Consider the following 26,547-nt stretch of genomic DNA (forward strand, 5'->3'; position numbering starts at 1 on the left):
GGGCTTCGGCGAATATCTCATATCCGAACTTTTATTTGTTGTAATGCCTAACATATATGTGTAACCCTCTAGGCCTAATATCTAGCTGGTCGTGAGTCATATTTGTCTGAACTCCTGACTCAGTGAATATTATTATCTCTATAAAAATTCACTCGACTCATTGACTACGAAAGTGCTAGGCCACTATATCGTAGTCCCCAGAAGATAAATGGGAATCTAATCTATTGGATATGTCTATCCTCAATTATCGTGTATTTATAGTCTCTTATTCATCTAATACCCCAAATATAGTATACCATACATGTACAGTTTCTACTCGAGTCTCGCTCTAATCGGAATCTTTCAGAGAACTCTTTCTCTCTCAATCCGAATGACCCTGGTTAGTGATTTGTCTGAGCAAGAACACATGAGATATTCTTCTCATAACTCTGAGAGCAGATGATCCTCTATCGACACTCAATAGTCCTCGTAAGATTGGCTATCACTCTTGATGACTAGTTGTGCTAGATCTGGAACTTTCAGACCTATAAGTCTATTATCAAATAGTTGAGTACTCATATAGGACATTCTTAGCGTCTCAAGTCTAAGGAATCGATACACCACTGAGATTATGAAATCATTGTTTGACAATAAGGCATCATCAACCATCCAGCATTTTGTGATCGGATCAATCAGTGAACTCATTCTCTAATAAGCACCTACATTGTATCCCTAGTGTCCCCACACGAGCAGCTATGAGATCAACCGCCTCCATCATATGTACGGGTATATAGCATGTCAATCTGTTTGGTTATCTCGATGTCTCTCTCGAACAATCTATAACCGAGATTATTTAGAATTTGTGTTTAAATGTGAATCGGTCTTATTATCGTGATCTCATCACTATCCGATTCACATTGCATAGATTCATGAATATCACAATATATTCATGCAACAAGCAATATAAAGTGATAAAATATCAAATAATATAATAAGCAAAAAGAATGCATATTATGTCACACATGCCATCACTCATGTGATTGGCTTGCAAAGCACCTATAATTAGTACTTCATGAAGAAGTGTCTAGATAACCAAATCTTTACTGTGAATAACATTTCTATATCATTCTCAATGATCAGGATATCATCCACATATAACAACAAGAAGATGATAACGCTCTCACTTACCTTCTTATACACACAAGGCTTATCTTCATTCTTAACGAAGTCATAAGATCTTATCATCTCATCAAATCTTATATTCCAACTTCAAAAAACTTGTTTCAGTCGATAAATAGACCTAAACAACATACACACCTTATTTGGGCAATCCTTGGACATGAATCCCTTGGGTTGTATCATATAAAGTGATACAATATCAAATAATATAATAAGCCAAAAGAATACGTATCATGTCACACCTGTTATCACTCACATGATTAGCTTGCAGGGCAACTATGACTAGCAAATTTCACTCAAATAATCGCGTGTGCTGACTGCCCTCAACATAGCCCCGCTAGGTCCCTCATGTTTACATATTGTGTTTTTAACTATGCTTATCCTACTTTAAAACCATTTGTCATGGATTTAGCTAGTTTTGCCTAAGTCATGTGACTCCCTTACGTGTTCATCCACAAAGAGTCAACCTCTTTTAAACCTCTTAAGATGCCTTAAGGACCTAAAAAAGAATATATATTACAGGAAGTATTTAACTCGGAATCTCATAAACAATCATTTCAATAAATACTTAATATATAATATAAATTACAAACTAGACTTTGTAAGTTTTGAACGATCACGTAATAAAGGGTCCAAGATAGTCCGCTATGACCAAAAATCTCCATAAGTACCTATATGATATTATCGTGGAATAAGATAACAAACTGCCTCTAGACACTACCTCAAAGGCCTATCAAACCATATGTCATCATAATAGCTCCTGGATGTTATACTAGTTGACACTCTGCACCACTCTACGAAGCTAAAAATCTCCTCAAAATGACTATTTGAATAATTTATTTTTGGACAGTTTTACCTCTATATGACGACCGCATACAATCTATGTTTATAAATCTAAAATGGTTACAAAAGCTAATCAAAATGAGATTATCAAGCTTACTATAAGATTTCTATATATTGTATGAATGAACAAAATCGAAAAATATAAATATATATGAAAATTATATTAAACATTCTATTTATATATATATATATATATATATATATATATATATATATATTTTACAACATTATAAAAGATTTTTCTCTGACATGAAAAAAAAAAGAATATTCGGTGTGAGACTACAGTTGGATAGGATCATCGAAACCACAAAGCTCATCTTATCACTGGTTGCTACGGAGTAGTGGGTCAAAGATGAATTCAGATCATCGAGTCTCACACGAATGAAGTTGATGCAAATCTTAGCATGCATGAGAATAATCATGGTTCCCAGGAATACTGTACTATGTTAGCATAAAATCTGTAATCATGCTATCTGTAATGCGAAAAAACTTTTATACTAAGATTGAAATCAAATAAATTGGATCTAATAATATTACGATGCATACATTTCATTATTGTTCAGAAGAATAAACCTTATCTGATATACAAGCACATTCATCATCGGATCTGAGATATCAATCTGCAAAGAGAACTAGATCATTCTCCTCTCTTCCTATCCTTTCACAGGTCCACCTAGATTGATGGATTAGGGGATTAGGAAAGAGAGAGATTAGAAAGACCTTAATCTCTTAACTACACTGAGATGCACTGAAATCACCCTCTTTTTGCCCCTAATGGATTAGGGAGATTGAGAGAAAAACTTTAATCTCTTTGTTGAGATGCTACACTTTAGCCCCCTAGAGGTCTTGTCTATTTATAGGCGAGAACAGAGAGTCTAGGATAAGTTATTAGAAGAGTTCCTCCCATCAAGGTTATCTCCTAAGAAAGCATACTTTAACTAAACTTCTTTTCTATTGGCCAATAACCATAATCAGAATCCAATTATATCTATAATATATCTTACCTAACTAAATAGGGCCACATAATTTAACATTCTCCCACTTGGCCCAATAATTGGTAAGATACAAAAAGATTTAAAATAAAAAAAATAAATAAACAAATTTTATTTAAAAATAATTTGACTTACTGAAATTTTAGAAAAACTATATACATGCACACGAATTTTAAAATAGGTCAATAAGTTTAATATTTATAATAATACTACATTAAGTATGACTAATAATATGAGTCATAGTGGTTGTATGCCATCAGTGTCACACTTCCTTCTATGTACCACAATATTATTTGTCTTTCCTAATGCAGTCCAAAATATCCCTATAATTTATCTTGTCAAGACAATCCTATCATCACATTCAATCATAATATGTACATACATAATTGTGAACAGGATAATAGAAACAAATAATTTTAAGTACGTAGACAAGAATGTCAATTATAGTATCCACTCAACATCACCATATCCTTTATGGGTTGCTCACAAACCCAATCATAAGAACATGTTTTTTCAAAATACTTTAGGTTGTAAGTCCTAAATGAATAGATCAACAATCAATATAGTGGAACTCAAGTAATTAATTGACATTGAATGTTTTTGGACTCCTCTTATCTAATCATCAAATATTTTATACCATAATACATAGAGATTCAATAGTATTTGTTATTCTTAGAGAAAAAAACTATTGTAATATCATAAAATATCTTCAACGATTTGGCAATTGAGTCTGACTACACCAAGTCTGAAGATAAAATTTCGCAATCCAAAAGTTTGATCAGTGGCCTCAAAGCATGTCACAAAATCAACTTTTATTATTAATAATAATAAATTACCCCTCTAATTAATATAGATATTAACTGTAAGGTGGACTTCCTATTATCGAGATAATTTATATAATCAGCATTTGAAAAATACCATTATTTCAAGCTGATATAATTTCATATATGTGAGTATATAATCCTTTATTCCTTCCGGATATCTTATTATTTTTTCTGTAGTCCTTTAGTGTTTTTACTTTTGGATAACTCCAATATATACCTAATATTTTAATTATAAAAACTGATATCTTTTCTAACACAGGCTTGAGCATAGACTTTCAACTGTGCATATTCAAAGAATATCTTCTTTATCTAATTTTTTTCAAGTCATTTTTAAATATTTACTATTTACTAAAATTGTATTTTTATGATTTACTAAACAAAGCTTTATATTGAATCTTTTTAAGACTCGGTTGATATATCATATCTAAGACAATCTTCATAATCATTGAGGTCTATCCTTGAATTACTCAATGTTAATAATATAAGATGTCTCATTCATATCAACCATCTTAAAATTCTTAATGATAAATTTTTTGATTTAGTATAATAAACTAAAATCACTATTGGTAAGGTAAAATATTATCCATATATAAGATAAATAAAAGAAACTTGCTCCCATTGATATAAATACTGATTAATAGTATTTACCTTTAATCTGGATAAAATGATATCAAGAACCTTTATATATCATTATCTTGAAGCTTGTTTAAGGTCATAAATGGATTTCTGAATTTGCATACCAAACTTTATATTTCTTTTATTTTCTTTGTAAATCATTTAGAGTAACTCATATAAAGCTAGATCTTTTAAAAATATTTTCATATTATTATGATATAACTCAAACTCATAATGAGTCACTAATGTCATGATGATTCTTAACGAGTTCATTAAATGTCTCGATCGATATATTCTTTATAAGTAAAATTTTTAACCACAAGTTTGCCCATTATATTGTTTGACATTGTCCTTTGAGTCACATTTATATAATAGACTCTTTTATTGAATCTCGAATTTTGATGATGAAATCAATTGATTGTTAATTGATCTAATTCATATTATTGAGTTAAGTGTGCAGGATTAACTACGATAGCCTGAAAACATAAAGCAAGGAAACCATAGTCAAGTTCGATGGGTGTTTGAGAGTCCGAAGATGTTGCCGGAGCCAACCGAGAAGAAATCGGGGACGTGTCGGAGTTTTCGAAAGTCCGCCAAAGAGTTCGTCGGAGGGTCGCGGATATCACCAAGAAGGCTCGGCTACTCACTGAACTCGCCATAAGATCGGGAGCCTGTTGGGAGTCCACCGGAAGAAATCCGAAGGTGCAACGGAAGTCCGCTAGAAGATCGCCAGAATGCTCACCAGAACGAGACTTGACGCTTACCGTTTAAAATTTGCTTAGGACTATGTTTTTAGTTACGTAGTTTGCATGTAATTAGGGTTGGGATTAAGGGATAATCCTATATCCTGGTTATGGGCCAACTAGGCCCAAATGTGACTTGGTTTGGGCCGAACTTAAAGCCCAACCAATGACCTGTAAGGTCGGGCGGTAGCACCGGCCAGAGCCCGAGGGTCGGGCGGTGGCACCGCTGGACTGGGCAGTGGCACCACTAGTACACTATCAATGTCAGACACTGACAGGCGGTAGCACCGCCCGCCTCGGAAACCCAAGATAATTCAAAATTTGGAGCCCAAATTTGAATCCTCTTGGGGCCTATAAATACCCCTCAATTCTCAGCTGAGAAGATAACTTTAGTGAAAGCAATAGATTGAGATAAAAGTCTTAGAAAAGTCTTTAGAAAGTCTTATTTTCAATTGCTTGAGTGTTCACCTCATTCTTTCTCTTCAAAAATTTGTAAGAGTGTGAACCACTTATAAAAGGTTGTAAGAGGGATATTTGTTCTTCCCCTTCAAAGAGATTTGCTTGTGGAAGTTGGGAGCCTTATTGAAGAAGGCTTCGCAAGTGGATATAGGTCATTTGACCGAACCATTTTAAATTGGCGTGTTCATTGAATGTGTGAGTACTTACCTTTCTGTAATCGTTATATACACAGCAGAAGTTTTAGTTTTTCACTTTACTCAAGCTACTATCAAAACGAAATCTCCTTGCATTTTACAGAATCATTTTCGAACTTACAAGTTTTAATCTGTTGCACTAATTCACCCCCCCCCCCCCCCCCCCCCTCTTAGTGCCGTTCCGATCCTAACATCTTTTACAATTATTAGACAATTCGATAAATTTATTAGACACTATTCTGGTTATTAATTTTTACTCTTCTTTTTTTGTATCATATTATTTTTTAGAATTATTATTATTTATGACCTATGACAATAACGAGGGATCCATTCTGATTCTTATATCATAATATAATTCTTGTAGATATGCAACATAATAACCATAAATGACATGATTCCTTCCCCTTTGAGATATTCTCAATTATGGTTGTTCTATAAGACCATTAATAATGACATGATTCATTCCCCTTTTATCAAATCATTTAATGATTTGAGTAACAATAATCTCTCGAATAATAAAGGAGTATCAACTTGTATCTCCTCTATATCAAAATTGAATTTCGAGATTTTTATTCCCACTGATTTGTTATTTTATAGGAATCTTGCATTACCAGATTTAATTGTCCTCGTACTTTTTCGAATAGATTATAAAATATTTAAAAATAGTTATTAAATCTAATTTTCTTTTATATGAGTTGAAGATCTATCTCTATAAGATAATCTCAAATATTTAAATATCATAAGTTAGGTTTCTTATCATTTCATAACTTAAAAGAAGTTATACATAGTTGTCCGTGGAGCTTCTTCTCACATTGATTTGGGTACAAAAGAATAACTTATCATTACTCCTAACTATATCTAGAAAGGTACAATTATATCTTTCAGCAATCATATTCTGTTGTAACACATCTGAAAAATCATATACCTTATTTTTCCAAGAATCTAGCAAAAGAATCAGAATTATAATTGGGTTCATTATAAATATCACAAAATTTATCACCCTTGTCAAATATGATGATCTTGATTTTTATATCTAATTGTTTATCGACTTCATTTATATACACTTCAAGAGTGTGAATGGTTATAGACTTATATGAATTAAATATATATAATCATATCTCAACAGATTATTTATATGATGATAAAATGTATTTCTTTAATAAGATGAAAGTATAGAGTGATAAACATAACCTCAAGGAGTTTATAAAATAATATTTCAATTTAATATTTAATTATAGGATCATTGTAAACTTAAGATTCATATTAATTCTGTATAGACTATTATACATAATTCAAAAGTTAATTTTATTGAATCACAGTAAGTTTACAACCACCAAAAGAGAAATAATATTCTAACAATTCTAGGTAAAAAATTTAAATTCTCAGAATTATAAGAATACATCATGAATCCTTAAGATTTATGAAATTGAATCATTTTTAGATGTAGACGATAAATATAAACTAATATTGCTTTCACTTTAAGATGATTCCCTATAATAATAAATATTTCATTCTCTTTTGGTTTTATCCCCCTTTATTTTTTCTTTATGAATATCTATTATTGGTAATATATGATGAAGTATCAATTTAATCTATCAATAATATCTATAATATTTGATTTAGACTATATAAAGGTTATATTTATACATTTTCATTTTAAATTAAATCTTATAGTCCTTTCTTTGCAACAGAAGTAACACTTTGTGAGGATATTCTTTTATGAGTTTATATAGTAATTATAAACTTAGGTGACTTATGTTTCATCCTTATTTTAGTGTTACATACTCCTTGAGTAGTATTCAAAATATTATAAGTCTTGAGCTTACAGTTTTATCATTAATTTTGAGGATATAATCTTGAATTTCTCAAATATTATCATATTAAGGTGTCAACTAATGACTTATCAAAAAATTTAAATTTATCCTTAGATATTCTCATACACTAATTGTAAATTGTACTGAAGTCAAAATATCATAAAATTAAGTCTTTCATACCTTTCTTGATCAGTCATCTCAATTATTTATTTCACAGAACTTTCAATAATTAAGTTTATATTTTGTTCAATTAATCTGATTAAGGTCTGACTCACTCAATACAACTTGTATATGCTCAAGCCATTTATTTCAGAAAGTATAGGGACATTTACAAAAATATAATAAAGGAAGTACCACTATAATAACATAAAATTAATGCTTTGAGTTTCCAAAATATGATAAACTATTGATATCATCTATATTTCACCTTTGGGTGAAATATTAATATATCTAGTATTTACTCAAGAGCACTTATGAAGAACTGATATCATCCTTATGGAATAGTATTGTTACCTTTGGATATACGACCCTAAACTACAAGGATATTCAAAACAGTATCATCCTATCCGATCACATAATTATTTGAAATAGATTCTCCTTTGGGATTATCTAAATCTCATAATTATATGTGTCATCATGAATATTATTTTATTTAATATCATTTAGGATCAATTCCATAATGTATTTTATAGATTATTGGTCCAGGTCACTTGGTGGCTACAAGACCAATATAAAAAGATAAAATACAATCTAAAATATCTCATGACTGACAAGAACTTTATTATAATTCATATCCCATAAGTCTATCAACCCAGGCTACTTTTGTAGCTACTAATCAGATAAAACTTAGGAAGATAAATTACAAATAATATTCACTAAATTTCTTTATCCTAATTCATACTGCCATTGTGAATATTATTTTATTTAATATCATTTAGGACTAATTTCATAATTTATTTTATAAATTATTAGTCCAGGTTACTTTGGTGGCTACAAAACTAATACAAATAAAAAAAATATAATTTAAAATATCCTATAAATGATAAGACTTTTATTGTAATTCACATATCATAAGTTTTTCATCCCGGGCTACTTTAGCAACTATCGGTTAGATAAAACTTAAGATAAATTATAAATAATATTCATAAATTTATTTATCTTGATTCATACTAAAGTAGTTCAATAATAAAATAACAACCTTAATAATTATTGAATATTAATCAATAAAATAAAAAATTTATATGATAATCATGATAACATGAAGACCCTTTATGTGAAAGAAAACTATCATTTCATAATTTCAAATATATACATGTGAATAATTAAATGAATATCCAAGAATAATAATTAGATTTTATTTATCACATATTAAAATTTAATCAATAATTCATGTGAGAAAACTATAAAAGTAACCGTAATTTATATATTTTTAATTAAAAATTAAATCTAATCAAATAATTAAAATATAATCATGATTAAATTTAATCATAATTATAATAAATAATATTTATCAATTTTATAATTAAGAATATAACTTAAAATTCTTAATTTCATTAGGGTAAAATTATAAATATATTAAAAGGATATAAATTGAAATTACAAAATTCACAAAGGGCAGAACTATAATTTGGCAAAACCCTAGCATCTAGAGTAAAACTATAATTTGGCAAAACCCTAGCATCTAGGGTAAAATTATAAATATGTCAAAACCCTAGCCTGCACGTGAGGTGCTGCCTCTGCCCGTGCACGGTCCCTGCGGCCACGGTGCTGCAGCCGCGAGGCTTCCTCTACCTGTGTGCGACCACTACGGCGGTTCCTGTCGCGCATGGCCGCCGCTTTGTCACGGACTTAGCTGGTTTTGCCTAAGTCGTGCGGCACCCTTGCGTGTCCGTCCGCAAAGGTCAGCCTCCCCGAAGCCTCCCATTGTCCCTTAGGACCAACAAAAGATAGAACGGGTTAGAGAGAATGCCTCAATCGGGATCCACAAGCAAACATCTCCGAAAAACACTTCATAGACAATGCAAATTACAAACAGACTTTACAAGCTCTGAACCGTTGCACAACAAAGGGTAAAATGGTCCATTATAGACCAAAAATCTCTCACACGTGTCCACATGACACAACCTTATTTGCAAGCCTAAAGAGGCCACCAACCCAACTAAAATGGGACTATTAAGCCTTCGGCCGTCCCCGCCTACATGTTGTACAAGGCATGAACATACCAAAAGACACGGACATACATAAGCATTACATCAAACATCCTGTTTAGAAGTTTGTCCGTGACATTCTCCCCCACTTATTCCTTCGACGTCCTCGTTGAAGCCTTTGTCGACACTGCAACTCCTCGCCTTTGCTGAGTCTTCAATCTTCTGTTCCAGCTACAATGCGCCTCTTGGCTCCTAGCTGCTCTCCGTTGGTGTTTTTGAGTAGTCGAACCTTTGATCCGCCATGTTGCTTCAACTCACTAATAACTCTGACTCTGGTGTGGGGTTGGCTGAGTTGTGTTGATCATTATTGATTCCTATGGATCCCCCAGATGAAGAAAAAGACCATCCTTACTGCGCCAGTCTCTCAAATTCCACATGCTGCTTGAACTGGGTGGATGCTTGTTGGAGCTTTAACGAGCATCGTCTCGCAAACTTCTGAAGTTTTGGGTCCTTCCTCCACAAAATTTGCTCATTGACTCTTCTTTTACTTAGTTGTCACATCCAAGTAGGTTCGCATCACTCCCGCTTTCGATTGGCATTTCGTTGGGAAATGAAGCGGACAATCTACTCTCAGTAACACTGATCACCATTGGTGAAGATTTGACAACTATTGTCTTCCATTATCTTCGAAGGGTCTTTGAACATATGCAGAGCTCCTCTACTGGATAGATAAGAGAATTGGGGTACTCGGTTTCGCCCATTCTCTTAAGAGTTGAGAAGGCAAAGGTTACTTGACTTCGCCTGCCTCCTCGAGGTTGTACTCTATGCATCGAGCTGGTTACTGGCCTTCGCCTGCTCTTTGCTCACACTTCTGAAGCACTTGAAGTGTTTGCACTCCTTGCGTTGAGTTAGTTACTGTGATTCACCTTCTCAATGCCATCGAACTTCTGGAATGCAGGAAGTTTTCACCCCAACTTGGAGTAATTCTCTCATAGGTTTGGTCGCCTCTGGGATTGTACCGTCTTCTCCATCAACCCTGCCGCCTACTCCACTGAGTAGCAAAGGTACAGCACCGCGTACTGCCTGCTTCGTTCCTTGGTTATGCACTCTTGCATGACCCGAAGTCCTTCACTTTCGGCTATCTTGATGAGAAGCTCATTGACACCGGTCTTACGAAGTTCCTAGGCCTCTGCCCTTCAGCCTTGTCTCGGTACTTTGAGATTGCCTCTGCATTCTCCACCTCCTCGGCCCCTTTCACGACCAAGCGCTCTCCCTCCATGAGAGCAAGGGATCAATGACTTTCACGGAAGTCCCGCCTCTGCGGTACCATGGCGCTGCCATGCCCATGGCACTACTATCCGTCGCCTCACATCTGCATCCCTTTCCTTCACAATCAGTAGATATGCCTTTGTGGCACTCCTCCGAGTCCACCTCCATTCTAACTGATACTTGATTTTGGGTAGCTAAGTCCCTCTGGACCCATCGTCGCTTCCTCGCCCTTTTCGACCCTTTGCTTCAACACCTCTGTGTTCTCCAAGCAGCTCTCCTTTGGTCGATGGAAAGACAGACTGCAACTCTCATGCATGGCCTCTGCCATCGCATTATAGGGTCTGCACCGATTCTGTTCTCCTTAGCTTCCTTGGTAGCAACGTTCGCTTACTCGACCTTTTCCTCTGACTTGTCGGGCTCCCTTAAGCGAATATGAGCTCTGGAGCAGTCCAACTCTCTAGCTGCTTCGATCATACCTCTGCATGATCAAGTCCCTCCCATGGAACTCACTGGTACTTGCATTCGAACTTTTCCCTTGGTGGAACACAGCCCCCATATGCTGATGACCAAGGTTTTCATCCGATGCAAAATTCGATGCACGCACGGAAGACCCGCCTCTGCGGTACCTTGGCCTTCACTCCTTGAATCCATAGCCCTTCTTGCCGTCATGTTGTTCACCGAAGTGGGGCTTCCAGTAGCTCCCGATCATACCTCCGTATGATCTAGTCCCTCACGGGACTATGTCGTGTGTGTCGCATTGCCACGAACTATTCCACCACGATCCGCTGCCCCATGTCGCCTCCTGGTGACATCTCCATTGCATTCTAATCCTTGTGGAATAAACTCGAATTGTGAATCCTCCATGTGTGGCCTTTGCCAATACATCGCAGGGTCTCTTCAATCTTCGAATTTGTTCGCTCCTTTGGCAACCGACCTTCATCCACCCACTCTTGGGTCACACCTAGATGAAGCACCGCTCTAGGACAGTCCGTCGCCTAGTAGCTCCCGAAGTCCCCTGACTTCGCTGTAATTTATGCACCATTGTCTGGATCCTGGGCCTCTGCCCCTACCAGCACAATCTCCGCTGCACACCGCTTCCTTCATGGCAACTTGAATGGCAACACTGTGGCATATTCTTCAAGAGTACCCGCCTCTGCGTCCTCTTGCCCCGTGCTAAGGCCTTCTGAACCCAACTTCGCCTCCGCAAATTTAGTCGCCTTAGTTCCTCCATCAAATGCTCCTCCGAGATAAGGTGCATGTGCCCAGAAGCTCCCTTCATCTTTGGCGCCATGCAAGATGAGTCCTCTCTGATAGAATGAATGACCCATGGAACAACATGATTCTACTCTTGCCTCTGCAAGAGTTCATGTCCTTGACCTCTGTCTAAGGAAAGCACTGTGCCTCCGCTCCATGTTCCAACTTCTATGTTGGCTCCCTTCATGCGGCTTGGGTACTTCGCCAAGTTACACCCAAGTTGCTCCGCTCCTCATTTTTGCATTGAGTCGATGGTGGCCCTCGCGCCCACCATTTCACGGGTCAGCCCTCCCTTGAGTCCGATCTCCAAATCGACTCCAAGTGTGCCTTCATTTGTGTTGCTTTGGGACGCTCCCCCACTTGATCTCGCAATGCATCCACCAATGCATTCTCTCAAGCGAGATCATGCGATGACTCCTCACCGCTTGCTCGGTCCATTGAGCTTCGTGGAGTTGTTGTTTGTTGAGGTACTCCTCCTCAACATGTGCGGTCCGTCCCACATGATTCTCCCTCTGGAGAGCCGGGACTTATCCCTCCTGGATAACTATCCCGTTGGAGCAACATCTCTCTTCGTTTCGGAGACCACCATCCCCTTGGACTACTCCAATCTGCTGAACAAACTGTGCATTGTTCTGCCTCCTGCAAACACACTTGTTAGATTGCGACTCCACGTCAATACAGCCTCCGCTGCACCACTCAAGGCCTAGCAATATGCTGAACTCGTTGCACACTTCAGCCTCCTACGGACGTATCCTTCACATGCCGAAGAGGAAGTTTCAATGCTCCATGGCGCCGAGTTTCGGTCGCCTTGGGATGGCCGCGAACATTCCATCGTCCGCATACAAACCCATGCATGAGTACCGAATTCTTTGAGTTAGCAATTCCCCTCACCTCTGTGAGCTTTGCACAACTCTTTCGATCGCTGAGCAACTCATTCCACCTTGCATGGTCTCATCCTTTACCAAGCGCCTCGCTTGCCTTGAGCACCATCAAGTATAGTTGTCAACGTTGAGCCATAGCTCAAACTCAGCCATCCCAACCTTTGTGCGCTCCAAATTCTTCCAAGCTTGTCTGTTCTCGTGGTGCCTCTTACGCGAAGGGTTGGCCATTCCTCTGAATGCCAATCTCAGATGCCCGCTCCTCCGAGCGACTCATCTTCCCTACATCTTCATGCCCGTTTTCTCCCAAACGGTCGCGCGTGTGCTGACTGCCCTCAATGCAGCCCCGTTAGGTCCCCCACGTTTGCATGTTAAGTGTTTCTATGAGTGCTTGTCCCGCTCTGATACCATCTGTCATGGACTTAGCTGGTTTTGCCTAAGTCGTGCGGCACCCTTGCGTGTCCGTCTGCAAAGGTCAGCCTCCCCGAAGCCTCCTATTGTCCCTTAGGACCAACAAAAGAGAGAACGGGTTATAGAGAACGCCTCAATCGAGATCCACAAGCAAACATCTCCGAAAAACACTTCATAGACAATGCAAATTACAAACAGACTTTACAAGCTCTGAACCGTTGCACAACAAAGGGTAAAATGGTCCATTATAGACCAAAAATCTCTCGCACGTGTCCACATGACACAACCTTATTTACAAGCCTAAAGAGACCACCAACCCAACTAAAATGTGACTATTAAGCCTTCGGTCGTCCCCCCTACATGCTGTACAAGGCATGAACATACCAAAAGACACGGACATACATAAGCATTACATCAAACATCCTGTTTAGAAGTTTGTCCGTGACAGCTTGGCGCGGCCTGGCTACGCGCGACCGTCATCGGTGCGCGGTTGCCACGCCGCAGCGCTGCCTGTGCCCACGCGCGACCATTGCCACTACCCTCTATCCATGGGGGGCAACGGCTGTCGCCATCTGTGGCCACCGCCCTTCCACATGCGCCTTTTGCGGACGCCACTATTACGTGTGAAGGCGGCCGCCGCCTTCACACAAGGTGCAGCCGCCGCCTTTCGTGGGCACCGTGTTCACGGGCAGTGCGGGATGCCCATGGTGCCGCCACCACTCGCAAGCAAACCGCTACCCGTGCACGACCGTGATGTGCGGCTTTAGGGAGGTACACGGCCCTATGGGGTTGTCGACAACGATCAACAGAGATGATCGCCTCAATAACATCGATAGTAAATCCATCAATCAAACATAAAGATCGTACATTGCTCATAATTAACGATAGAGCAAATCATATAGGAAAAACATATCAATAATATCCGACGAATCATTAATGCATCGTAAATAAAAATAATAAATCTAATAATTTGATCTCAAGAACTTAGCTCTGGTACCAATTATTAGCATAAAATCTATAATCATGCTATCTGTAATGCGAAAAAATTTTTATGCCAAAAATTGAAATCAAATAAATTGGATCTAACAATATTACGATGTATACCTTTCATTATTGTTCAAAAGAATAAACGTTATTTGATATACAAGCACTTTCATCGTCGAATCTGAGATATCAATTTGCAATGAGAAATCCTTATCAATCCGCAAGGAGAACTAGATCCTTTTTCTCTCTTCCTAGATTGATGGATTAGGGGATTAGGAGAGAGGGAGATTGAGAGAAAGACAATCTCTTAATCTCTCAACTACATTAAGATATGAGATCACCCCCTTTTAGCTCATAGTGGATTAGGAAGATTAAGAAAAACTTTACTATTTAGCCCCTAGAGGTCCAACTATTTATAGGCGAGAACAAATGATCTAGGATAAGTTATTAGGAAAGTTCCTGCCATCAATATTATCTCCTAAGGAATTCTACTTTAACTGAATTTTTTTTTAATTGACCAATAACTATAATAAGAAATAAGACCACAAATCTATAATATATCTTACCTAATTAAATAGAATCACATATCTATAATATACATGGAGAATAACTTCCCATACTTTCATGTTTTGCATGCTCGCTCCATTTGCATTGCAGCGTAGCCAGCAATTCTCGCACCAAACAAAAGCTTCCCATTCAAATGACGACACCATGTCCAGCAGAAGTTTGGTCAATGATAATTCCAGCAAAAAACAAAGCGTCTTCTTCGACTTGGATAAGAAGTCAAAAGCCGCCAAATGTACGTCAATAAGGAAGATCTCCGTTTTCTTGTTGTTTGATTGAACGAAAGGAGCTCTAAAATCTGTGGGTGTCAGACAATCCAATGAACACCGGTGAATCACAAACTGCTGAGCTACTATCCTCTTCGCATCGCTTCTTCAGTCAGTTCCGAAAGAACAGATTCCAAGTAAAAAACCCATCGAATGATCTAAAGCTTGTTCGTCAGCTAGTCTGTTGAGTAAGAGTTATCCATTTCCTACCAACACACAGCAGATTCTTTATATATCTGCTTCATCGTCAGAATAATTTTTGATCATCCGCGTACAATAAATATGCATGACAATTGAATTTGATGCCACATATAGCTCGAGAAAGCTTTCCACAGAATAATAGTTTGGGGTCTTGGGATATTAATCACTTGACATGTGAGAGGAGCTCAATCAGACAGCAGGTTGAGGCGAGTACACTACCAAATAGATTCGAAGTCAAGTCGATGAGAAGAAGCTTCTTGTTTTGGCTAACGGAGGAGGAGCAGGAAGAAGATGAAGCTTCCTACAACGTTGACTCCCGTGGCTTTCTCCAGCCGTCCGATCGAGATCGTGCGTCTGGTAATTGTCTCGATCACCGTCCGTGATCTGATCAAACGGTCGAGGATGATAGAAGCAGAAGGGGCCCCGCACATCGATGCCATCATTGGGCACCTCGGTGAGTTTGATGGATGCATTTGACCAACAAGATCATTGGAAGTAAGTTTCTTACCCGTTGGAAGCGGTACCCGTACGACTTAGTTGAGCTGTTATTGGAGGAAGATGTGGCATAAAGGTGGTGGCCCACGTGAGTCCCAGTTTTGCTCCTATAATGGAGCGGGTTGTAGAAGTGGGTGTCGAAAATCGTTGGCTGCCCCGAGCACATGGGACTGCGTTCTGTTGTCGCCGACGGGGCTTTCTCGGTCACCTTCTTAAAGTCCACCGGACGATTTCACCGCCCATCCGTTTTCTGGGTTATCGTGTCCGCCACCCGATCCTTGGACCTCAGCGATGGAGCCGAACGGCGCGCCGCCAGGGCAGGCGACTGCTGGCCACCGGTTTGGACAGATCCCACCGCCGAACCCCCGCGGCGGCGGCGGCGGTGGACACCGGCGGGCCCTCTCCGAGACCGTCCTCCGCCTCCCTGATGACCTCCTCTTCGACACCGACCCCGACTTCGGCATCTCAGACATCGACTTCCCCTCGCTCTCGGACGATAACCTGTCCGGTGGCTGCGGGGCTGTCGCGGCCGAGCCCGGAATGTCGGATCCGGCGGCGGCCACGTCGGGGAGGACCGTCCCTGGGGCTCACCTTAGGAGCCTTTCGGTGGACGGCGGGATCTTCGACGGGCTAGGGTTCCAGGCCGGCGCGGCGGCTGGAGGCAGCAGCGCCGGTGTAGGGGAGCAAGAAAGGAGGGGCCACCACCGGCGGAGTGGCTCGATGGACGGGTCATTCTCACCGTTCGAGGGGGATTCGGCGGCGACGCTGTCAGATTACGCGAAGAAGGCCATGACGGCCGATAAACTTGCGGAGTTAGCGCTGATCGATCCCAGGAGAGCGAAAAGGCATCACCTTTCGTTTCCCTCATCTCCTTTGCCCCCTTTTGCTGTGTGATTTAATCTTTTGGAGCCGATTCCGGATTTTTTAGTTACTAATTTCTATATGAAACCAAGTCGGACTTTGTGTTTTTTACTTCTTATTTTCAGACTAATTTTTGCTGTTGGTTATGTTCTTCTGTTCTAAATTCATTTGCATCTTCTCTTGTTTGCTGCTTACTCTCAATTTCTTTTACTAAATTCTTGCACAAAAATGTCATATTTGCTTCCTCTTTTGTTAGATCAACACGTGAAATCACAATCAATTTAGCATCGCTCTGCAAATTATAGCAAAAGCTGCTTCAGCATCTATGATTTTGATATTACTTTTTTTTTCCCTATTTGTTGCTACAGGATTCTTGCAAACAGGCAATCCGCTGCTCGTTCGAAGGAGAGGAAGATCCGTTACACTAATGAACTTGAGCGGAAGGTGCAAACACTACAGACTGAGGCAACCACTCTTTCGGCGCAGCTCACACTTCTTCAAGTATGAACTACCTACCGACTGGCTTTGTTATTTGAAGTTCAGTAAAATTATTGAGTTGCACATGATTTGTTGGCTTTGAATAAACATAAACGAAGCTAAATCGATGTCACTATCGGTGAAATAATTTAGTTTATCTTCTGTTGACATTAGTGTTGCTTTGGGATTATTCTATTGCAAGTAGATTATTTAGTTGTTTGAGTGTAAACATTGAAGTAACAGTTAATTATTCTGCCAGAAGTTAGTCCTTGCAATGAAAAATAGCACCCGCAAGGTGGTAGATTTCTAACGATCAAATACATGGATGAACCAAATCCTTCGGCTTTGACACATGTAGATTACATTGAAGATTTCAAGTTCGACCGAAGTTGATCTTATATCGTGGTAGTTTATTTATATTATGTAAGCTTGACTCATTTGAAGCCGTGCTTTTGGCATCCATTGTTTATGTTATATATGAAATCAAACCATCCAATGTCCTTGACAAGAATTTGCAGAGCAACTGCATGTAATCAAATTTTGCAGATCTTTGTCAGGAAGAGATGGCTTTTTGCTAGTTTCGGCTAAAATCGATAGAAATATAATGGAAACCCCAGCTCGATTCTTTATTAGATTATCCGAAACTTAGGACCTTGCATGGCACCTCATACTTGTGATTTTCCCTTTTTTTTACTGCATGTGCCCTTTTCTGGTTGGTTGTATATCATGACTGAATACTACACAGCAATGCACAAGATTAGTTTTGAGTGATCACTAAGCATCATCTGTTGTATTTCACATTTCTTAAGGTTCTTACCACGATCAAAACTAATGGACTTTCTTTTTAACCATTGTTTTATTGTTTGAAAAATGTTGTTGAGCATTTTTCAGAGAATCTGAAAGCACAATGGTCTGATGTCTGAGTCCTTGATAATGCAGAGGGATACTACAGATTTGACTGCTGAGAACAGAGAACTCAAGTTGCGATTGCAGGCAATGGAGCAACAAGCTCAACTTCATGATGGTATGTGTTCAACAATACACTAACTGATGTCTGCTAGTTTAAGCTCAGATATCCTTGAGCTTTCTGTAAGTGCATTTAATTTTAAGATGTTGAATGATGAAGCAAAGCAAGAATTTCCTTCTAGATATACAACTGAATAGGCAGCTTATAGTATATCTTATCAACTCATTGAAATTAGCTCTGATCATATCTGCCAGATACCTTTTAAAATTTAATACAATAGGAGAACATATATCGGAGAATTTTCTTGGGAAAGATACATGCATGTCCCTGTAACAGATATAGATTTGTTCGAGTATAATCTAGAACACTTGTTATAACACTGCTGTTGCAGTTTAATGCTTGTTATGTTCAGAAGCAAAATTTGGGATGACAAACACAGACTTGTTTAGGGTAGGGGAAAACTAGATAGTCATGATTAATCTTCTACTTCCCAGCTTCCAGCATTAGTCTTTGGGCACAGAAATATGAATTTGTTGGCAACAAGGGCTTTTTTTTTTTTTTTTTTGCAAAGAGTAAGTGGTGAAGGCAGGATTCAAGCCCAAGACCTTGCGATATACTGTCAAGGTCTTTACCAATTAAGCTAGTTGGCACCTTCAGACCATGTCTTCAAGCATGTCAGATTTGACTCTAAGCAGGGTAAAAGAAATACACTTCTCCAAGCATGCGTTCTGATGGCTGATGTGGCCTGAACAATTTGAGTCATCCACAAATAAATATTATCTCACCTCCTGTCTCTTTCCTTCTCTCTCTCTCTCCATCTAAACCCATAACTTTTCCATGCTGCTCTTCTTTGTGCTTATTTCAACACTCAGCTTTTGCTAGAGACACCTTTGCTCTTTGTCTTTGTCAACATTTGCTCCAAAGAACTCAGTAAAGTTTTTCTCTTCTTGCATGCATATATAACCCTACAGGATTGGCTAAACATATATTTACATGCCACCCTCGAAAGTATCAATTTGCATACTCTTCGAAACCATACCATGCCTTTTACTTCCACAATACACCTATAGTTGTTGTACTAACCAAGATTTAAATATGGGTCTGCGTACTGGAATCTTATGGGACGGGTACTCGATGGCTAGTTTGATAGGGTATGTGTCGGTATTGAATGGTATTTTAGGTATATCATGTAATTTATAAACATGATGCTAATCCTAGTTAAACTTAAGTTAGTGTCAAGTCTCAATCCAAGCGGCAACGGATTTCTTTTTTTTTTCTTCTTGCTGATGTAACCCTCTGTTTATGGGTTACAGTTTGGAGGGTGCTCTGGCAATTTGCTTTGACTGGCCTCATCATGTTGGAATACAGACCACTAATGTACATCGGTTTGTATGTCATTTTACACGATGACAAACCAATTCTAGAGGAGTATATGCATGCAAATCTGTTGGGTCTTTTGTAATTTACACTATTATATGAATCATCTATAGAAAAGCTTTCTAAGGACCACAGAGGGTTACTTTGTCTAGAAGGGGGATTTGAATTTGCCAGTTCCCTGTGGTGCACTAATTAGTCACAGGATGGCGAAATTTCGGTCGCTTAGCTTTCGTCTTTAAACTCCAAGTTTTCTCAGATGAGAAGTATTTCGTTAATCTTGTACTCCAGGAATTCTGAGCCTGACCATCCGCTGCCTAGCTAGAGGTTCTATTTGTGAAGGTTGAATCCTGATGCGTTATTTTTTGGTCATATATTTTGTATGTTCTGATGCAGCTTTAAACGACGCTTTGAGAGAGGAAGTGCAGCGGCTTAAGATAGCAACCGGACAACTTCCAAGCGCAAATGGAAATCCTTTCAACGGCGGGCTTCAGCATTCTGTATCGAACTACTACGCCCACCCACAGCAGTTGCCGCCCCAGAGTTTGCGTCACGGTCAGCATCTGCATCCATCTCAGATGCAAATTTCTTCGAATGGTCAGTCACTTGTTCATTCCCCAAGTGATCCCATGGACTTCATGTGAGGGCAAAGTCGATGATCTAGATGGACTTCAAGTGAGATAAGTTAAAAGGCCAGCTACGTTGAATGCAGCTCATAGAAATTTGGTAGGGAATCGTTTGTTGTTCTTTGTACCATTAAGTACAATAAAAATGTATCTCTCATTGGGTATGTTTTAGCTGAACAAGTCTTCTGGTTGCAGTTGTGTACAGAGTTGACGGGGAGATACATAATTCACATGACAGTCAATCTTGTTGGTAATTGAAGTTTCAGTTTCAGTATGTCTTCAGGAAGTGAGGGATTCCTTTTGTTGTTTTTGGCTCTGTGATTTTGGCTCCAAAGACATTTGTTTAAACTGTTCTATATATTTTAGTCTGTCAAGAAATTGATCCAAATAACTCCCATCTCTATGTTTCAGTCAAGCATCGTTTCCAGCTCCTTCCAACCTCTCAGAGGCAGGTAGTAACTTCTTCTCATGCACATCTCATCAAAGATTTTATGGCTTATGTTTAATGCTCATGAAATAATTTTGATTCTTTTATCATTTTGCATTGGCTTCCGATTTCACTTTGGTTGTCAACAATTTATCATTCTCAAATATCTCCATATGCTCATCCAATGAATTCGGCATGGTCTAATTTACTATGTAGTTTAATTGCTAATTCTCTTTGGTTATATATGGATCGATCAAATCAATCGACTATTCCAAAACTATCATTTCGCATTGCTATCAATTTAGTGTCACATATTTTTTTATCTAATGATTTTATGATTTAATATTACTCTCGAGAGACACATACACGCGTCTTGTATTGTCGATATAGTATAACTTAGTTATTATCGAACTTATCATTCTTTGACTTACTAACCCAACTTCTACGTAATCAATGGTTCAAAATATTTTGATCAATATAATAATTTTAGTTAAAAAATATTAATATAATATTTTATTTATGGTTTTCATACGTGGAGTTTGATGTGGTTAAAGATTCTTTTACAAGATCATATCTATATTTCTAATATTATCAACTCTTTCAACTTTTTTTTCTTTTTCTTTTTCTCTTTTAACCAATTTTTACAATATTTTTGCAGATTTTTTTCTTTTTTATTTCAGCGGTCTCTCTCTCTCTCTCTCTCTCTCTCTCTCTCTCTCTAAAACACCATCACAAGTCTCCAAAAGAATCACAGTGTTGGGTCGTCTTCGCTGCAGCCGCTGACTCACCTCCACGTCCGCGTGGGGAAAAGGGTGATGCGGACGTCTCCCCGGTTATTCTCGAGCCCGCCATCGCCTGCGCCATACGAGACACCAGCCGCGCTTCCCCTCCCGCAAGGCCTCTATCCTTCGGCGGGCCCCGCTCGCCGATTCGCGTTTCCTGTCTCGGCCGAGGGCAGGCCACTCATTCTTCGAGTCAAAGCAGTCGTCAACCCCGTGACTCCTCCCTCAATTTAATTTGCCTTTGAGATTCGCTTCTCTATCTCTCTTTATTCGAATTCGACGTCTCCCTTCACAACATATTCCTAACGCCAGCCGACACGCAGTAACAGCAACGTCGCATCGCGGACTAATAAATCTCCTCCTCCCTTTCTACCTGCCTCCCGTCATCTCCTTTCCCCACCACACACCGGTCTTCGGTCAACGGAGCCTTTCGTGTGCCTCCTTCGTCCTCCAGCTTTTGTATTGATTAAGATTAAGGGAAGGTGCAGTCTGCATGTCGTCTCGGTCACGTATGTTTTATTCTGCGTCTGCGCCCATCCTTCCTGTCTTCTTCGCCACCCGTTCCTGTGACTACCGTGTATCATCTTTTCCGTACAACAAGTCGACGACGATCAGCTCTTCTTCTGATCGTGGTATAGAAAATATTTATCTTCGATCATAACTCGATACATAATATTCATGTCTGCCGACATATATACTATTCGTTTATCTCACAGCTGATAGCACGAGTAACGTGGGCAGGTCATCACCTCGCTGCATGGAGTTTGGTGGCCACGTAGATAGAAGATAACAACATAACAATTCACATGACCAGTCGATTAGAGAACAAAAATTGTCTCCCACTATAAGATACAAATTATTTTCACAATTTAGAGAACAAAAAAGACCACGACAAAATTCACGATATTTCTTTTGTATGATTTCTTCATCTATCAAAAATTGGCGTCCATTTACATGTGTTTTCAAAATATGTTTCTCGTAACACTCGACAAGAGAGAATCGATTGGTTTTTGTTTTCTGTTTCAGAAGGGCGTGATATGGATGGTATTGGTATCGTACCCCGCGAGGAAGCAGTTGGAGCTGACACGGAAGATTTTGAGCAAGTCTGCCGCCATTTCTCTCGCCGCCGGAGAGCACCCGGTCTGCATCAGAAGCAGCAGCTTCGTCGCCCCTCCCTCCGTCGCCGCCACCGCTTCCACCGCCCGCCTGTCACGGAACGCGTGGCACACGCTCCAGAGCACAGCCACCGCTGCCTCCCCACCCTCCCTCCCGGCTTTCACCATCCTCCCCACCACCGCCGTCGCCGCATCTGCCCCGTCCTCGCAGATCGCCGCTCGGCCCTCCGCGCACCCGGCGGCTGCTTCCATAACCCGCAGCGCTCGCCTCGCCGTCGCCGGCGGAGCCACCGCTGGATCCGCCCTCAACACGCGCGCCAGCGCTGGCACCACCCCCGCGCGGACCATCCGCGGCCGAGCCCGCTTCGCGGCCGAGATCCCGGCCAGGCACCCCAGCCCCGCCTCGACCGCCCGGCGGTCCATAGTCGCTCCCTTCTCGTCGGACGGACCGATCAGCCGGATCAGCTCTCTGACGAGCTCCTCCTTCTCGGCTATCAAGACCTTGGCCTCCGAATCAGACGCGGCAATGATCGCATCGAGAACACTCGCCGCATCGATCTGCGACTCCAAGCTGTCGCCATCCCTCAATACTCGAATCAAAGCCGAAACCGATCGGTCGATATTGGAGACGAGGTCGGCGATCGCGATCTTCTTATTGCAGCCGTCGATGAAATCGGAGGTCAGGATCAAGGCGAAGACCCTTGCCACCGCCACCGAGCTCTCCAACATAGAGTCCTTCCGCACAAGAATGGAAGCGAGAACGGAAGTGCATCCGCCGACACCGACGAGGTCGTTCTTCTCGATCGGTTCGACATCGTTGGCGGAGAAGAACTCGGCGAGCTTGAGGAGCGGGGGCACGGGATCATCGTCGCCAGCGGCGATAGAGGCGGAAGAGAGCTCGTGTAGGAGGTCCCTGGCGAGGCGGCGGGGGACGAGAGGGGCAGGGGCGGCGGAGGAGGACCAGAGGTGGATGAGGCGCTGGAGGGTGAGGTTGGGGACGAGGTCGGTGGAGGGGAGTGGGAGCATCGTGGCCGGACACGTGGTGTTCCCGGATTCAAGCCACCGTTGGATGGAGGCGCGGTCGTAGGTTACGCCCGTGCACAGGCTCACCGGTGACCGCATCACGTCCAGCGAGATGGGGCACCGGAACAGGCTCGGTATCTTCACCTCCAACGCGTGCCCCGGTCGCTCTTCCTTCCTCCCCATCGCGACACCCGCGGCGAGAACACCACCTCGTCTCGAACCTTCGCTTCTGTTTACTCTGTGCTTACAGGTGCTCGAAGAGACTACGGGCGAAGGGCGAAGAGCGACGGGAGCATATATAATGTTGCAGGAGAAGAAGGTGGCTTTTTCGACGACCGGTGGTACCGCTGAAGCTCCATCAAAAATCTTCGATTCCCCATCAATTAACGTATTCGAACAGGTAAGCGGTGGGGAGGTCTCGGTCAAAGGTGGATGATTGAAGTAACCCAAAGCTCATCGGGTGCACACACACACAACAAAATGAGGAAAGGTGAGGATTTGTCGGGAGGCGCTTTGTGGGTGCGTTACATTGGCCGGTGTCGTTTTGCAGGTCTCGCATGGCGCAATCAATTGACACGGGCGACTGGGAACGGAGCCACACCTGTCCACAAGTCATTCCTGGTTAGTGATTCCGCACGCACCCAACATTTGGGCTCATTTCTTGTTTCTATTTTGATATGCGCTATTAGCTATAATATACTATTTTTGTTATGTGCTAAATGGTATATGGACTTGGAGGAGTAAGTGCACGGTGCATAGGCCACGGTGGGCCTCACCTGACGCTCTATTGCGAATCCTATGCTCTCACCACTACTCCTCACACATTTGAATCCTGCTGTAATATTCTATCATTGACATTTAGGAACAATTTGTTATTATTTTATTTAGTGCTGATCTGACTTCAATTATCCATATGACATGTAAGTCATCAATCAAATTAAAGGGAAAAACCAAGTATTGAGTGTTTTTAGATCAAATTGGAAATATTAAAATCTTTAGAATTATTTTAAATTAGTGAATGTTATGTTAGGTTGAGGCCATGTGCACTTTTAAAGTCACTCATGTTAGGAAAAAACAAAAAAAAAGACCAGTGATATAGAAAATATTCATCTCTATCAAAAGACAGTCACATCATAGATTTTGTTACTGAGTCATAATTGTAAGTGATTAAAGATGATCGATTATAAAGGGTGACCATAAGCATAGTTATTGAGGTCTTCTTTTTCAATCACAAAATTTGTAGTAGGAGTTTGACTTAGTCATAGAAGGAATTGCATCTGAAGATATTTGTCTCTTTGCAAGTTGATGTCATCTAGGGTACCCTCGTGCTCCTGGTGAGATTATTGATCTTGACATGGATTGAATAAGTCGAGCTAAATAATAATCTTAAATCTCTATCAAGAGCTTAACACATGACAGTCTCATCACATTTTAACGATAGAAAATCTCAATCGATCTTATCACATCAATAGAGTCATAATCATAAGTGATTAAAGATTATCATAAGCATAATTATCGAGGTCTAGTACTATTCTCTTTCAATCATAAAATTTATACTAGGAGTTTAACTTGGACGTCGAAGTGATTGTATTTGAAGATATTGATTTCTTTACTAGTTGATGTCATCTGGGGCACTCTTGAGTTTGAATTAATCGGGCTAGACAATCATCATATCGACATTAAGTACTATTAAATAAGATTATAATTTATCTCTCAAAAGATTAGATTTTGTTAACTGATGGGTAGTCAAGTGTCAATTTAAGGTAAAACAATTGTTTGAGGATCAACTCTTTTGTGTTTTTCCTTCACATTTTGACTTAGTAATTCTGTCAGACACTCATATTTAGTTGTTCAGTCCAATATATCCTAATAAAGCGTGCCTTTTGTTGTTCGACTTAATCTTATTTCCCATAAACATTGCTCTCAATCAGAGACATGCTTTGTGGGTCAATCAAAACGAGACACGTGTCCGATCTACCAGTGGCAACTCGGAATTAGAATATGTCATCCGTATCTTCGTCATCGAGGTGGGACTCGACCGACGAGTTTCGTTTCAACGATGACAGCCTTGCTTGGCCTCATGCACTGTCTTTTTGTGGTGCCGACCTGACGACGACTACAGCCCACCCCATTACCAAATGGCACACGTCGGTGTCTCCCGACGTCAAAGTCAAAGGCGCAAGTGAATGGACTTTTGGTGGGTTTGTAGAAAAGAGGCGTTTCCAATGGCTTTCATTTTGACCCATTTGAGAGACGTGTGGATGAGATGGGAGTCCTAATGCGCTTCACTATTTCTGCAAATAAGCATCAAAGTCTTGAAGTTTGACTGAGATGGGAGTCTATTGGGCTTCACTGTTTCTAAAAATAAGCATCAAAGTCTTAAAGTTTTGACTGGGATTCCACCAAACGTACTAAAAGAATTAGTAGCCGTGAGGAAAGAAGTTGGTTTGTGCCTATCAAATTTGGTCTTCCTTTTCGCTGTCAAAAGTACTATTTGCACTTTCTTTCTTCTACGCTAGCTCAAGTCATTAATGAAGATCTCAAGACATTCATCTTACGGTCCTCGCCAAATTGCACCTTCTTGTCATCCTTTTCATGCTGGAAACTATTGGCTTCAATTGTACGATACAATCGTATCGACTGTTCTCATGAGCCTTCGTTATACATTCCAATATTGGTTTTTTTACTCTTAACACTACTTATTGTCACGGCTTAATTAACTGATATATTAATTTGTTCAGCTTAAATTATTAATTAATCAATTGTACAATTCATTGGCTGACA

At 40.0% G+C, this 26,547-nt stretch overlaps 2 protein-coding genes across 3 annotated transcripts; one reads left to right on the forward strand and one right to left on the reverse strand.

Moving 5' to 3' along the window:
* Window positions 1-16,258: 16,258 nt before the first annotated feature.
* On the forward strand, window positions 16,259-20,690 carry LOC135615037 (transcription factor RF2b-like). Of its 2 annotated transcripts, XR_010487822.1 has the most exons (5): window positions 16,259-16,956; window positions 17,341-17,473; window positions 18,389-18,473; window positions 20,187-20,516; window positions 20,612-20,690. XR_010487822.1 is itself a non-coding variant. In XM_065113012.1 (4 exons), exons 1-4 carry the CDS (start codon window positions 16,403-16,405, stop codon window positions 20,432-20,434), a joined length of 1,020 nt encoding a protein of 339 aa, XP_064969084.1. In that variant the 5' UTR covers window positions 16,259-16,402; the 3' UTR covers window positions 20,435-20,690. The 2 variants fall into 2 exon arrangements, 1 of the variants encoding a protein (XP_064969084.1); XM_065113012.1 differs by having other exon boundaries at window positions 20,187-20,690.
* Window positions 20,691-22,511: 1,821 nt separating this feature from the next.
* Window positions 22,512-24,148, reverse strand: LOC135615038 (U-box domain-containing protein 27-like). The gene has a single exon (XM_065113013.1). It carries the CDS (start codon window positions 23,944-23,946, stop codon window positions 22,648-22,650), a length of 1,299 nt encoding a protein of 432 aa, XP_064969085.1. The 5' UTR covers window positions 23,947-24,148; the 3' UTR covers window positions 22,512-22,647.
* Window positions 24,149-26,547: the final 2,399 nt, after the last annotated feature.

This window comes from Musa acuminata, chromosome BXJ2-6 (genome assembly GCF_036884655.1).
Source record: "Musa acuminata AAA Group cultivar baxijiao chromosome BXJ2-6, Cavendish_Baxijiao_AAA, whole genome shotgun sequence".
Lineage (NCBI taxonomy): Eukaryota > Viridiplantae > Streptophyta > Magnoliopsida > Zingiberales > Musaceae > Musa > Musa acuminata.